The 14,068-nt window shown below is 38.9% G+C and overlaps 1 protein-coding gene across 1 annotated transcript; it reads left to right on the forward strand.

Moving 5' to 3' along the window:
• Positions 1-240: 240 nt before the first annotated feature.
• UBXN2B (UBX domain protein 2B) lies at positions 241-13,971 on the forward strand. The gene is made up of 9 exons (XM_085052886.1): positions 241-388; positions 2,793-2,893; positions 4,421-4,492; positions 6,016-6,175; positions 7,700-7,777; positions 9,141-9,250; positions 9,709-9,846; positions 9,990-10,151; positions 12,313-13,971. The coding sequence occupies exons 1-9, from the start codon at positions 263-265 to the stop codon at positions 12,473-12,475; spliced, it is 1,110 nt and encodes a 369-aa protein (XP_084909012.1). The 5' UTR covers positions 241-262; the 3' UTR covers positions 12,476-13,971.
• The last annotated feature ends 97 nt before the right edge of the window (positions 13,972-14,068 follow it).

Genomic DNA, 14,068 nt, shown 5'->3' on the forward strand with positions numbered 1-14,068 from the left:
CGGACTAAGTACCACGAGAAGCGAGACATACAACTAGCAAACAGGGCTTTGATCACTGACAGACAAGCTATGCAATTCACAACCAATGCCTGCCGAAGCGTTTGCTGCGGTGCACAAGCACTGTAAAGCTCTGATGGATGGGCAGCGGGCCCTCAGGGCGGCTCGGGCGGTGCGCAGGGCGCGGCTCGGCCCCTCCCGTTGCCATGGCGGCCCCGCCGCTGCTGGCCCCGCCCCGCCCGGCCCTCGCCACCGCCTCCACAAGATGGCGGACGGCGGGGCAGCGCCCGCGCAGCCGGACGGGGATGCGGCCGCGGCTCCGGCCGCCGGTGGCCGCAGGGATCGGCAGCCGCGGAGCAGCGGCCGCCCGCCCAGCGCCCGGGATTTGCAGGTGAGAGGGTGGAGGTGCCGCGTCGCTCCCGGGGCGGGGCGGGGCGGGGCCGGGCGGAGCGCCGCGTCCCCTCGGGGGCGCCCCAGGCCTGCCCTGCCCTCGGGCCGCCGCTGAGGGGAGCGGGCGGTGCGCGGGTCTCCTGCCGGGGCTGCCCCGCCGTGCCCTCTGAGCCCTGTCGGCTCTTCTTCCTTCAGCTCCTGCGCCCCTTTGGAGGCTGGCAAGGGCAGGATGCCTCTGGAAGAGCACTAGGCCCCTTAGGAAACGGCGGGTGCTCAGTTCTCCAGGGCACGGGAAGGACTCTCCCGACGCTTCGCTAGTTGGGTTTTAACTGTCCTTGAAGTTATTTCAGTGCCATTGCATTTCCTGCTTATTTGATAGGAATGTCTTGTCCCGCATGGAAATGTTAGTCTCCACAGATGTGTAAGACTAAGGACAAGACCTTTCTTCATGTGTATGTGGGAAAAGTAGAGTGTGATCACAAATAATTCAGCATGGGTACTTAAATGCTGCATTAGAAACCTTTTTAGCAGTATTCCTTCTTTTGCGTTTGACACTTTATGAAGGTTTGAAATATTTTAGCAAGAAATTGATTGGACAGCAGGTGAAACGTAGTAACTGCAACAGCTCCTGTTCTATTTAATTATACATAATTAACAGGGAAAGATAGGTATAGTTTTCTTCTTGGTTGCTATTTGGAATTTTCATAGGCTTTCCTTAAGATTAATTTTGCTTCAATGGTTGCTACATCATAGGATGCATTGAGTTCAAAGGGACCTTAAAAATCACCTAGTTCCAACTCCTCTGCCATGGGCAGGGACAACTTTCACCAGACCAGGTTGCTCAGAGCTCCACCCAACCTGGCCTGGAACAGTTCCAGGAATGAGACATCCACAGCTTCTCTGGGAAACCTGTTCTGATGCTTCACTACCCTATGACTAAAGAGTTTCTTCCTAATATCTAAATCTCTTGTAGTTTAAAACCATTCTTCCTTGTCTTATCACTATCTGCCCATGTAAAAAGTCACTCTCCCTCTTTTTTCTAAGCCCCCTTTAAGTACTGGGAGCCCCCAGCAAGAGCTCACTGGAGCCTTCTCTTCTCCAGTGTTATTGTCATGTTACTCTCCGGGATTTCTTTATTATTGTTACAATATGTAACAGTAATAAAGTCTATGTTAATACTTCTGCTACATGAGGACTTAGCTGAAGCAGACTGGCATTTTTGGTAGATACTTATTGACAAAGTGTTAAAGCCCGAGGAAGTACCCTCCTGGGTCTGTACCTGATTTGTGGTGGCACAGTAAGACATGAGGTATGAGGAAAGCACAGAAGCCTGACCATGCTCTTCTAGGCTCCCTCAGCATCCCTCAGTCCGTGGATTAGGGATGGTACAGGGTATGTTGTCTATGACCTACCCATCAGCTTTATGTATCTGAAAGGTATTTTCCTCTATCCTCAGAGAGAATGGAGGTCTTCAGCAGATTTTTGGGCTGTCTTTACTCAATTTAATTTTCCTAATGTATGTAATTCCTCATAATTTATTTTTTTCCCTGCAGAAAATACCTCACAATAATATAAAAACGACAAAAAATAATATGGGATTAATACCCTGTGTTCATAGCAGTGCATTTTCAAGGACAGATGATGTTTCATTTTGTTTTAATGTGTATTCCTTCTACATTAAAATGTAATGAAATTGTAGCCAAGTACCTTTTCTGGTGTGTATGATAAAATGTTAATGTCAGTTGCATAGTGTGAACAAAATGGTTTGGGGACTAGAAATAAGGATGATTTGAGAAAGTAGAGTATTATTCAGGACAAAAGAAAGATTGGTGAAATGACATTACATGTCCCTCGCATAACTTTCTAAAAATGAACTTGCCAGTGATATGGCAGCATTTGGGGAATCTTTATGAAAAAGTTGTTGGGGTTTTTTTGATTATTTGTGGAGTGATTGAATTCAAGCCATCGAGGCTGAATTTGTTTTGCATCCCAGTGCAAGCTTATTTAAATTATGTTTTTTACATTTTTATGTAAAATGTTTGTAAAATGTATTATTTGCTTCTGTCAGAGGGTTAGGTAGCTGCTTTATTTCAATATGTTACCATTAATAAGCTGATGCTTAATATCTCTGTGTGTATTTACTCTTGTGACCCTGAATCTAATACAGGCTTTAGGTAGCCACTGAAGCAGTGGAAACCAAAGGATAGCAGAGTACAAGTTCCAAGTCATAATGGCATTTAAGCATTGTGTATGGGGGTTTTTTTTCATAAAGCAGAAAGGAAGTTGTATTTTAGTTGGGGTTTCTGATTTTCTGGAGAGACACATATTTCACATTAAGTCTTATGGCTGTTCTATATGTAGTTCTAGAGTTACAGACTTACAAAAAAGAGTTCTGTTTCCTACAGCTGGCCTTGGCAGAGTTATATGAAGATGAAGCTAAAAGGCAGTCATTGTGTTCTGACAAGCCAACAGCTACAAAGATCAGTAACCCAAAGGTATCACAGAGGTAGGATGTACTTTATTTTTCAGAAATGTGTTCATAGGTGTTGTGTTAGCTCACAAAACTTTGTCATGCTTGCTTGGTCCCCTCCTTGTATAGAAAGCAATCTACAGCAGTTGTAATCAAAAAAGGTGAATTCCTGCAATAATGCTTTGCCTTTCTTCTCAGAATGCTTTTTAGGAGAATTTCTACTAATTGGTATTCCATGTATTCCAAAACACTTTAAACCCACTTCAGATAAGATGCTATAAGCAAAATATTGTGTTGCTCTTTCTTTACATAGATGGAATTTGGAAATTTGCTGTATCAGAAAATTACTGCAGTTCTTTGCTTTTTCAAAATTCAGCAAAGTGGCAGCTTGTGTGAAACTTGGCAAGTGAGCTGCTTTCACGGTTGTATTTATGTCAGTGCCTGAGGAGACAAATAATGATTCTAAAAATTATCAGTAGCTTCTAACTTAGTAGGCTCCTGTGGGGTGACAGAAATAAGAAGGGCTTCTTAATGAATTTAGTTGGGCAGGTGGAAGGAAAGACGCATATCTATATATCAGTCCAGCTTTTGCTGGCCTGCAGTGTTTGCAGTTCCCATAACATTTGAAAATTCAGCGTAGTCTTGGATTTTTTTTCATAAAGGAATCTTGCCATTTATTAATTTTTTTTAAAATTATTTAAAAAATAGAAGTCTTTATAACATTACTGACAGTGATGCCATAACAAGTCTTGTATTTGGCTTGTTTTCCAATCGCTACTGCCAATATGGATCTCTGTGTTAAAGGAGGTCAAGCAACAGAAAAGATCTGAGTCACCAGTCATGCTTCAAGTGCACTGCAAATGCAGATCTCTTCAGGAAAAGAGATTTTAGCAGAGTGTGTGACACCTGGAAGTGTGGGGGTTTTGAGGTTTTTGTTTCTTTTGGTGAAACTACCTAAACTGACTAACCAGTTAGTTACATAGAACTAAGTTTACAAACAAATAAAGCGAAAAGCTCAATTTACCAATACATAAAGTGAAGTTACAACTTCCCACACCTAATCAAAGGAAAAACTGCAATACCATATCTCAAATACTTCAGTGTGATAGTTGGCAAACACTTGCTATTTGTTGGCAATCGTATTGGAATCTGTGTGAGAAGGAAGAGATAAATTAGTAGACTTCAATTTGCTCTCAGATGAGCAGTGCATTAATTGCATGGAAACAGTGCTGCTCTTCTATGCTAGAATAGAACAGTTCACCTGGATTAGACCTACGGTGATCAGTAGGTCTGTTAATGCAAAATTACTTTCCCGTACATGTACCTTTTCCTGCTTATCCACCTAGAAGCATTCATGCCTGTGTCCTTGGCAAAAAAACCAAAAAAAAAAGCCCAAAAAAAAAACCAAATGCAAAAAACCAACCAACCAACCAAAACCCCCAAAACCAGAAATCAGAACTTTATATCCTTCATTTTTGCAAAATAAGTAGTTTCAAAAGTTAGATACAAAGTTTATGTGCCAGTCATCTGCTAATGTGGTTTTTTTTTTTATTCTCTTGGCAGTCTTAAACTGGATTCTCTTAAAAGGTTGAGAAAACCAGAGAGAAGCATGAGTGATGACAAAGAAAACCAAAGGTATTTTTAAAACAAAAAACCAGTTTTACAATTGTGAAAGTAATTGAGGTCTGTGTCACGTTCACACTTTGCTCCCTCCTGTTTTTTCAAAATGCATGGGATCTTGGTCTGTCCTGCAAAGAGGTAGGGGATGCTGTGTGACTTATTATAGTGTTAGTTGTACACTGTTGTTGTAAAATGATATTTAGTAGAATCTGGCTGGAGTGATGCAGGACTTGTAGATGCCTTAACCTGTATGCTTGTAAAGATTGTAACTAACACTTGTACTCAAAAGCTTTTTTGCCTTTCTTGAATATCCTGAATTGTTCTGTGTATCTATTGCTCAAAGATTTGAGTACTTCCTTTCTTTCTTGAATACAAATTCTGATAAGAATTCTTTCTTCATCTCCTTACCACAATCATTCTTTTAAATTTAATAATTAAAGATTTTCCATATAAATGGTAGTTGGGGTAATAAAGTAATAAATAGTTGGGGTAACAAAGGAAACATGTTACTCAGGGACTCAGAGTTATGTGGCATTATAAAAACAGTATGATTGTACAGTACCTTCATACCAATACTTGGTTTTGGTAATTGTAAAATATGGTGGAATCAACACATTGTGAAGTCATTGGTCTGAGAGACTGGTTCACATGGATTAATTGATTTGCCTTACCCCAAGTGATTAGATGTAAATGTTGAGGAAAGTAGAAAGTACCCATTAGTTATTAAGGTTTCCTGTAATCAAAGGCAAAACATTCAGGTTTGCCATATTTAGATTTATATCCAGATTTTTTTACAGCATCTATTCCATTGGTATTTAGAGATTATAATGCCTTTCTCAAGATAATTCTCAAGGAATATCTTGATCATCATAATCAAACAGATGCAGTTTTGAACAGAATTATTTGTAGTTTAACATTTTGTCTTCAAGAGCTAGTAATGGTGCTGTGGTGAATAAAAAAAACACAAATTGGCTTTCACAACAGTTTCTGCAGGTTTTTAAATTACTTGAAAGGTTAATTAAATTTATTTTAAAAATTCCATTTCTGATACTGTCAGGAATGGAAGTATGCTGTATCTTTGAGTTAAAAAATCAAATTGTGGCACTGTTCAGGTTTTCCCAGAACAGTTTTATAGTTATTCTGCAAAGGTGGTGTTAGTTGTGAATTCGTGTTCTCTCCATGCACATGTGCATGTATCCATGCACAGGACACCCCTAAGGAAATTAGTTTTTCTGGGAGTACATGATAAGATGCACAGCTGCATCAGGACTGTGTTCACTTAAAACTTATGGCTTTGCCCCCTAATTTCTGGGATCTGTTCCAGAAGGCACCTTGATTCTTGGTTAGTCAAATGTCTTTTGGTGTAGTGCTACTTGGATTGTTGGGAAGGTCAGAACCAAGCAGAACATTTATCAGAATTAAAACGTTTTGTGCCAAATTTGTCTCTTTGTTCATTAATTTTTTTTCTTCTGATGGAAAGAGAAAAAATATGCTTTTCATTTAAAGCATTGTTACTTATGTGCATTACTATTCTAAAGATTTTATTCAGGTGATTCAGAATATAGAGGATTACAGATTTCTGGGGCTTCTAATAATCCGAGTAAAATCGTTGCTGAACTCTTCAAGGAAGCAAAAGAACATGGGGCTGTCCCATTAGATGAAGCTTCAAGAGCATCTGGTGATTTCAGTAAAGCTAAGGTAAAGTTGAGATGTTTTGATCTCTCTTTACATTTATGTCTCTGAAATTCATCAAACCACAGGAGAGCAAGTGCTTCTTTCTGTGATTTGTAAATAGCAGATTTGCTAAACACAGATTTACATTGTCTGTGCTCAAATAGCTTGCTCTAGAAAATAAAGAACCACAAAATTTCAGAGGAGATCATTAGAAATCATCATGAACTGGAATTATATGCTTTGTCTTTAATTACAGTAGATTAAATAAGAAACCAGACTAAATTTGCATCCCAAATCAAAATCTCTTACCTGTAAAGTTGCTCCTAGAGAGTAGTGGTCAACAGTTCAGTGTACAGATGGAGGTCAGTGACAAGGTATCCATAGCGGGACCAGTGCTTTTTAATGTCTTCATCAGTAACATAGACAGTGGAGTCGAGCACACCCTCAGCAAGTCTGCAGGTGACACCAGGCTGAGTGTTGCAGTTGACATGCCTGAGGGACAGGATGCCATCCAGAGGGACCTGGGCAAGCTTGAAAAGTGGGCCCATGGGAACCTCATGAGGCCAACACCACCAGCAAGGTGCTGTACTTGCATGAGGCAACCCCCAGAATCAAGACAGGCTGGGGGAAGAAGGCATTGAGAGGAGCTCTATGGGGAAGGACTTGGTGGTGCTGGTGGATGAAGAGTTGGACATGACCCAGCAATGTGCATTCACAGACCAGAAAGCCAAACATGTCCTAGTCTGCATCACAAGAAGCGTGGCCAGCAGGGTGAGGGAGGTGATTCTGCCCCTCTTCTCTACTCCGGCGAGATCCCACCTGGAGTGCTGCATCCAACTCTGGGGCCCACAGCAGAAGGGCATGGACCTGTTAAAGAGAGAGTCCAGAGGAAGGCCACAAAAATAATCAGAGGGATGGAGCATCTCTCCTGTGAGGAAAGGCTGAGGGAGTATGGATTGTTCAGCCTGGAGAAGATAAGAGTCTGGGGAGACCTTATTGCACCCTTCCAGTACTTAAGGGGAGACAAGAAAGATGGGGATAGACTTTTTAGCAGGGCCTGTTTTGGACAGGGGTAATGGTTTTAAACTAAAAGAGCGTAGATTCACACTAGACATAAAAGAGACATTGTTTACAATGAGTGTAGTAAAACACTGGAACAGGTTGCTCATGGAGGTAGTGGGTGCCCCATCCCTGGAAACATTCAAAGTCGGGCGGGACCAGGCTCTGAGCAACGTGATGGAGTTGAGGATGTCCCTGCTTCTCACAGGGGAGCAGTTGGTGACCTTTAAAGGTCTCTTACAACCCGAAGTATTCTATGATTCTTATGTTTGAAAAAGTGTACAGAACAGAAGCTGAAATGCTTCTTAGCCTGATTATGGCTACTAGGTATAATTTTCCACTTAGGAAATACATCATAGAACCATACTTGCTTTTTATCACAGAAGCAGGCTTGTGAATGCCTTTTTTTTTTTTTTTGTACCTAGGTAAGAATTTTAATGAACTGTTTCAGATAATTATTTTATAAGCTTTTCTATGTATTTTTTTCAGTCATTTTCTGGTGGTGGATACAGATTGGGTGATTCATCACAAAAGCACTCTGAATACATATATGGAGAAAATCAAGATGTAAGTAGAATTCATAGCAGAAAACAGAACCTCGAACAGGCCTGCTTCATCATGTTTACAGCTTGAAATGCCAGTATTACTGTAACTGTGTCTATGAGGAAAAAGTAATATCTAAATATTAGATATGTGTTAAGTAGAAATTGCTGAAGTGTCCAAAGAGAACAGATGTTCATTGGATACTCTTAAGACCTCCATTACAGAATTGTCACATGTAAATTACTTTAAAATTCTTGGCACACTGTCTTTTCTGATAGTTTCCACCAGGTGGTGTTCTGCATTCTTTTAGCCATGCTAACATTCTAATCCTTTTAGGAATTGATTCTTATTGAGGCTTGCAAAGCAGCCAATCTCAAACTGCTGGAGATTGGCATGGATGTATTCCAGGAAAGGTGAAGCAGCAGGTTAGAGACCTTTCTTTCCTATCACTTCAAAAGCAGGATGTGAAGGAGAGTGGGGAAAAACAAAGTTCTCTGCACTTCACTACTTTTGTAAATGGCTAGAGCAATCTTCAGCAAATCTTGAGCTTGTCTAGAAACAAACCCAAGAAAATGAGTAAGGCCAAAGGAAATGGTTCTGGCTAGGGGGTGCTGTTGTGTCACACAGGGAGCTGCTGCCTTCTGCTCTTCAGTAATCCTTCTACTCTCTAAGTAATAGCCAGTTGTACCCAGCCAGAAACTTGTTGCAATGTGCTTACCATATCTGGGAGCAGAAATAGCTCTCTAAAGGAAGGCCAGTTTTACTGGTTAGGGAAGCCTAGTTTTGCTGGATGGCAAATCACTTAGGAGGAAGAGAGGTGCAGGTTTTAAAGCTGAAAGGCTGTGGCTGGACGTTTCACATAGGATGTAGCAAAATAAGAAGGGAGCAAAGTAGGCTGGTTTGTAGCATTCTTAGCATTTGGACTGAGTGAAGCTACTTTCAGCTTTATTGGAGTTCAGCATATGATAATTTGAGGAAAGAGTAGTTTTTGCTGTAACTGATGTATCATCTGTAATTTGTAATTTTGTGGGTTTATTTCTTGATTTGTCAGTAAAAATGTTCACTGCTTTTGAAAGTAATTGGAACACTGTGAAGATCACTGCACCCTCATTTTATCATACTTTGTTATGGATAGCATGTTAAGAGAATCTTTTTCACAAGGTGGGAAAGTGGTCTAGAAGTCTGTAACTATTGAGTTTGTTTCAAAAAGAATCTTACAGTGACATTTGCAGTGCAGTGCTCTGTTCTTATTTTGTTATTTGCCTTCTTGCTTGTGGTCTGGTACAAAATCTTAAGTATAGATCAAAACTAGTTCTTTAACTAGTCTGCATGAGATTGTACTGCCTTGTCTCTCTTTATTTTTTATTTCACTGGTTTTGCTTCACAGGTTCAAATTTTGCTGAAACTGTGGAGGAATGGATTCAGTTTAGATGATGGCGAGTTGAGATCCTATTCAGATCCAACAAATGCTCAGTTTCTTGAGTCTGTTAAAAGAGGGTAAGTTTAAATGGCAACTTTTCTGAGGTATGTCTTTGAAGTAGAGTGAAGAAAAATGCTTTTTCCACTTGCTTACTAAAAGTTCCAGATTTCTTCTTTACCTGAACCCATAAAATATAGTCTGTATTTGTCAACAGATGCATGGGGCACTTAAAAATTTGGAATACTTTGGTTCCTTTGGAGGTTTAACTCTCAATGGTACTTGTTACAGCAGCTTTTAGGTTAATTTTTTTTGCTAGCTCTTTCTGTCCTTCAGCTGGCAGTATGTTCTAGGTTTTGACTGTCAATTCGCTGATTTTTTTTTTTTCTTCTTCTTTTAGGATGAAATCAATTAGTAAAACAATTGAATGTAACTTTCAAAATAAACTTAGTATTGACTCAGACTGTATGTGTGCTTTTTTGATAATTTCTTTTTGCAGTTCAGGATGTAATTGAAAAATTATTATTTTTGTTATTAGGGAAATTCCTGTGGAACTGCAGCGACTTGTTCATGGTGGCCAGGTTAACTTGGATATGGAAGATCACCAAGAACAGGAATATGTGAAGCCCAGACTGCGATTTAAAGCTTTCAGTGGCGAAGGGCAAAAACTTGGAAGGTGAAAAAAGCTAGATTTTCTGTTCTGTACTCTGTATTCATATGCTGTTTCACTGCTGTGACTGAAAATTTCAGACTACTGTGTCATGGTTCCATTAGTAATGTCTGTTTTGTTGTTTTTTTTTTTTTTTTCCAATGCTATAGCCTTACACCTGAAATAGTCAGCACACCTTCTTCACCAGAGGAGGAAGAGAAATCCATTCTTAATGCACCTGTTCTGATTGATGATTCCATGCCAGCAACGAAAATTCAAATTAGATTAGCAGATGGAAGCCGATTAATACAAAGATTTAATCAAACACACAGGTAAATTGATTCTTCATCAACACAGGTAACAGTAACTATTTCGAAAAGCTTATGTTTTGTCATTAAATGAGTTTCAGCAAGACATGAAAAAGGTGGAAATACCAGCTTTGCTGAAATGTTTAATTTCTGTGTCACATGGATGCACTGACAAACTGACTGTCAAAAATTCTGCACTTGGAAACAGAATATGTTTGATAACTGCAACTTTTATACCAACTTTTATAAACAATTATGTCCTTTGATTTTTTTTTTTTTTTAAAGACATTATACAAGCCATGAATGTTCGCAGGACAACTGAAATCTGGATAGCCCCACTATGTAATCATCCCTGCCCTGGACCCTTCTTGGGAGGACCAGGTGGATGACTTGGCAAACACTGTGAAAGCACTTTATTGCAAAGTGTGGAGTATAGTCTCAGTTGGAATATAGTCCACACTACGGGCAGAGAAATCCTGTTCCACATAATCAAGAATTCCAGCTTTCTACCTTGTTATACTCAAGGTTGTGGCAAAACATGACATGGGCTATAAGTGTAGACTGCAGCCCATATGCAGAAGGATATATAGGCACTTCATGCTCATTTGCAGTTTCACCATGTTGGTTGGACAAAATACTTAGAACAAACTTTTGTTTTGTTTTGGATGGTCATCTCCTAAGAACTGGCAGTGTGTCAACTTGATGGAGATTTTAGATTTGTTAGTAGCTTTGCTGATTAGAGCTTGCCACCAATTTTATTGACATTGTTGGGACAGTGCCACAAATGGTGTTGGCCAACCCCATTTATTTGCCTAAGAGGTTGTGTTAGGGCAAGGTTCTGCAGACCTCCACTCTCTGCTGCGTGGCTGAGAGAACTTTGGGCAGAGGGCAGAGATTTGGGCAGCAGTTCCACCCATGCTTAAGCAGTGTTCAAGCCAGCCTTGATTGGAGCTCTGCACAACTGTGTTAGAACATAGCTGCAACTGGAATCCTGACTTGGAGATGGTTTTAGCATGGAATCCATGTTGATATTGTTACAGGAGAGGTTACCTGTTTCCTTTTTTCTTCTTGGCTCAGAATAAGGAGAATGTGTAGCTTTCTTTACCTCACAGTACAGACAGGCCACAATGAGGAAATTTTAGCTGAGATGCCAGTAGGGAGGAAGACACAGCAATATTTTTTTGATACTTTAGACCTGATAGTATATACTGGGAGTGCAGGCCCAGATCCTTTCTTCACAGAACCTACAGGAGAAGTGACTGAGACAAACCATGGAGCTTGCTGAGAGGCTCTGTAGGTGTGTTATGTGTTCTTCTGTCTGCATGAAAGGGTAGAAGTGGTAAATTTCCAAATAACATCTAAAACAACCGAGAGTGTGTTGACAGAAGCTTATTTGAATCATTATTAACTTTCTCTTGACTGTGAATCTTTATGGTTGTCTTTGACATATATATGATCAAAATCAGCTGCTAAAGTGCGTTACTTATGTCATAGGCCTTGAAGACTGATAGAAAGCTGAAATCCTTGCTTATTTGGCTACAGTAAATTTGCCAAATTAATTGCAAAACATCTTCACAGATTTATTCTCAGCTTAATGTCTTAGGAGAAAAACCTCAAATTTCAGGTTTTTATCTCTAAAATACTACTTTTTTCATCCATGTCTTACAAAATTAAATTACTCTTGTTATACTGGTGATGTGATTGCTTTATTAACTATTGTTTGGAAGTTCACTGCCAAGTGAAAGTAGGAGAAACTTCTTACTATTGAAGTGCATTAATAAATACCCTCTGCTTTCTCTTCACTGTGACCATATATTTTAAGATTCTTTCTTCCATTAATAATTCCAGCTTTTTGGAATATACTAATTAATAATGAAACTTTTGACAGTGATGTTGAAATTACTTGACTTCCTGTAGGTACCAGTTTGTGACACAAGTTTTGTTTCTGTTCTTTGAGAAAACAAGCAACGTTCACCATAATTTTTCAAGGTTTTTTTAAATGAAGAATAAAAAAATTGCAGGCTACAATCATTAGTTACCTGGATCAAAGAGTAATGTGAAATCTAGGACTTACTTAGTGGTTTAGTCTGCTTTATGGTTTTGTGTTCTCTGATCATATTAATGTTCAGAGATATATGTCAGAATGGAATCATACAGAGTTTTCATGTCCATATCCTTTTCACAGGATTAAGCATATTCGAGATTTCATTATCCAGTCCCGTCCAGCTTTTGCAACAACGGATTTTGTTCTTGTGACTACCTTTCCAAATAAAGAGCTAACAGATGAAAGCCTCACACTACAAGAAGCAGATATACTTAACACTGTGATTCTTCAACAATTAAAGTAATCTTATGATTGTTGTACAGTATAGGGACCCTGCTGTACTGTCATACAATACGTTTCCAACAGATGAAAGAAAGAAGATATCAATGTCTTTTTATTTCCTCACTTCCAGGGATCATATTTTTGGATTTCTTGTCTTCCAGCTGTAACATATCTAACTTTTTAATTTGAATTTTTCAACATTATTCAACCATTTTTCATTGTTAAAATTAAGCTTCCATATGTTAGTATGTTTCAAACCGCATCTTATACTAAATGTGAAATGAGATAGGACTTTGTGATGTATTGTTTTGAGGGGGTTGGGGAAAGGAGCATTTTTCTGAAGTGGACAGTATCTTTCATACAGTTGGTAAGATTTGCACTATGGAAATGTTCTATGCTGCATTGACAAACAGCCATTTGGAAACTTAGACTGTAGGTTATGTTTACGTTCCAAACTGTATTAATAGTAAGGTGTCCTTTTTAATAGGTTTACAGCTAATTAATGCCCTAATATAATTTTTGTACATTCTATTTGTAGTGTTTTATGGTGCAGTATAATATTTATATTCTAGTTTTTATGTAGTTTTCCTTGTATTATTGCTTGTATGAGTGAATCAGTTTGGGAGATGCAAACCTCAGTTGTTGCGGACTATGACAGATTGTTCTTGTATTCTAGTTGTACTACTTGGATGAAAATAAATATGAATTTTTTCTTCTTTAGTTAGAGAAGTTAGAGAAATATGAGAGACCACTGTCATCTGGGGAAATTATGTGATTTATAGGAGGCCTGTGGTCATTTTGAATCTGAATATGCGGTTGGACCTTGTGCAGCTACATGATTCTTTACACAAACAGTTCATTAAATAACCCCAAACAAAAATACACTGAGGTACACAGACACAGAACTGGTCTGCTTTTGTGCATGCAAGTGACAGCATAAACATGTTAACTGGTCACCTAGTTTTGACCTGAATTTCAGTTCTTTATATTTGGAATTTTGGCCAAATGCATTTTGTAGTATTCAGTGGGGATTTGGTTGTGCAGCTTTCACTGTACTTGTTTGGAAGCTGTTTAATTAAACCCCTTAATCTTTGAAATTATATATTTTTTCAAGTAACTTGCCCCAGCGCTGCAGTAAGCAGGTAGGAATCTTACGTTGGGGGACACTGGCTGCTGTGCTTTGGTAGTATGCAGTTTTTTAGTATTTTTGGATTTATATCAGATGAGTGGATCACACTCTGAAGGAGGGTAGATGGGCTGTATCTCTTGTACCAGTATGTGTTAAAACTTGCTGTTTTCCGGTATTATTTTGTTCTGAAAATATCAGTACTTGTTTATTTATGTTAAGGTTATAATTGTTTAGTTTATTCTTACATTTTTACCTCAAAGTAGATTTTTGACTGAGTAAATTTTAAACATGCAATTGTATTTGAAGTATTTTGTTTAACAGTCTGAATATTTGCATGATTTTAATCATAATTCATGTGCTAAGTAATTAAAGTTTTATGTTAAAGATCACAGGCAAGACTTCTTGTATTATTCCAAATATATGTTACAGATTCGTGATTGTGTTGTGTGCCAAATATTTAAGCCTAAACATAAAGGAATTGTCCTG

This window comes from Lichenostomus cassidix, chromosome 2, assembly GCF_008360975.1.
Source record: "Lichenostomus cassidix isolate B80296 chromosome 2, HeHo_3.0, whole genome shotgun sequence".
NCBI classification, from domain to species: domain Eukaryota; kingdom Metazoa; phylum Chordata; class Aves; order Passeriformes; family Meliphagidae; genus Lichenostomus; species Lichenostomus cassidix.

Excerpts from the sequence above, each read along its gene's own strand:
- UBXN2B (XM_085052886.1), top strand. The coding sequence starts at position 263 with ATGGCGGACGGCGGGGCAGCGCCCGCGCAGCCGGACGGGGATGCGGCC. Across the intron at positions 4,493-6,015 it reads GATGACAAAGAAAACCAAAG|ATTTTATTCAGGTGATTCAG; the intron begins GTATTTTTAAAA and ends ACTATTCTAAAG. Across the intron at positions 9,251-9,708 it reads CTTGAGTCTGTTAAAAGAGG|GGAAATTCCTGTGGAACTGC; the intron begins GTAAGTTTAAAT and ends TTTTGTTATTAG.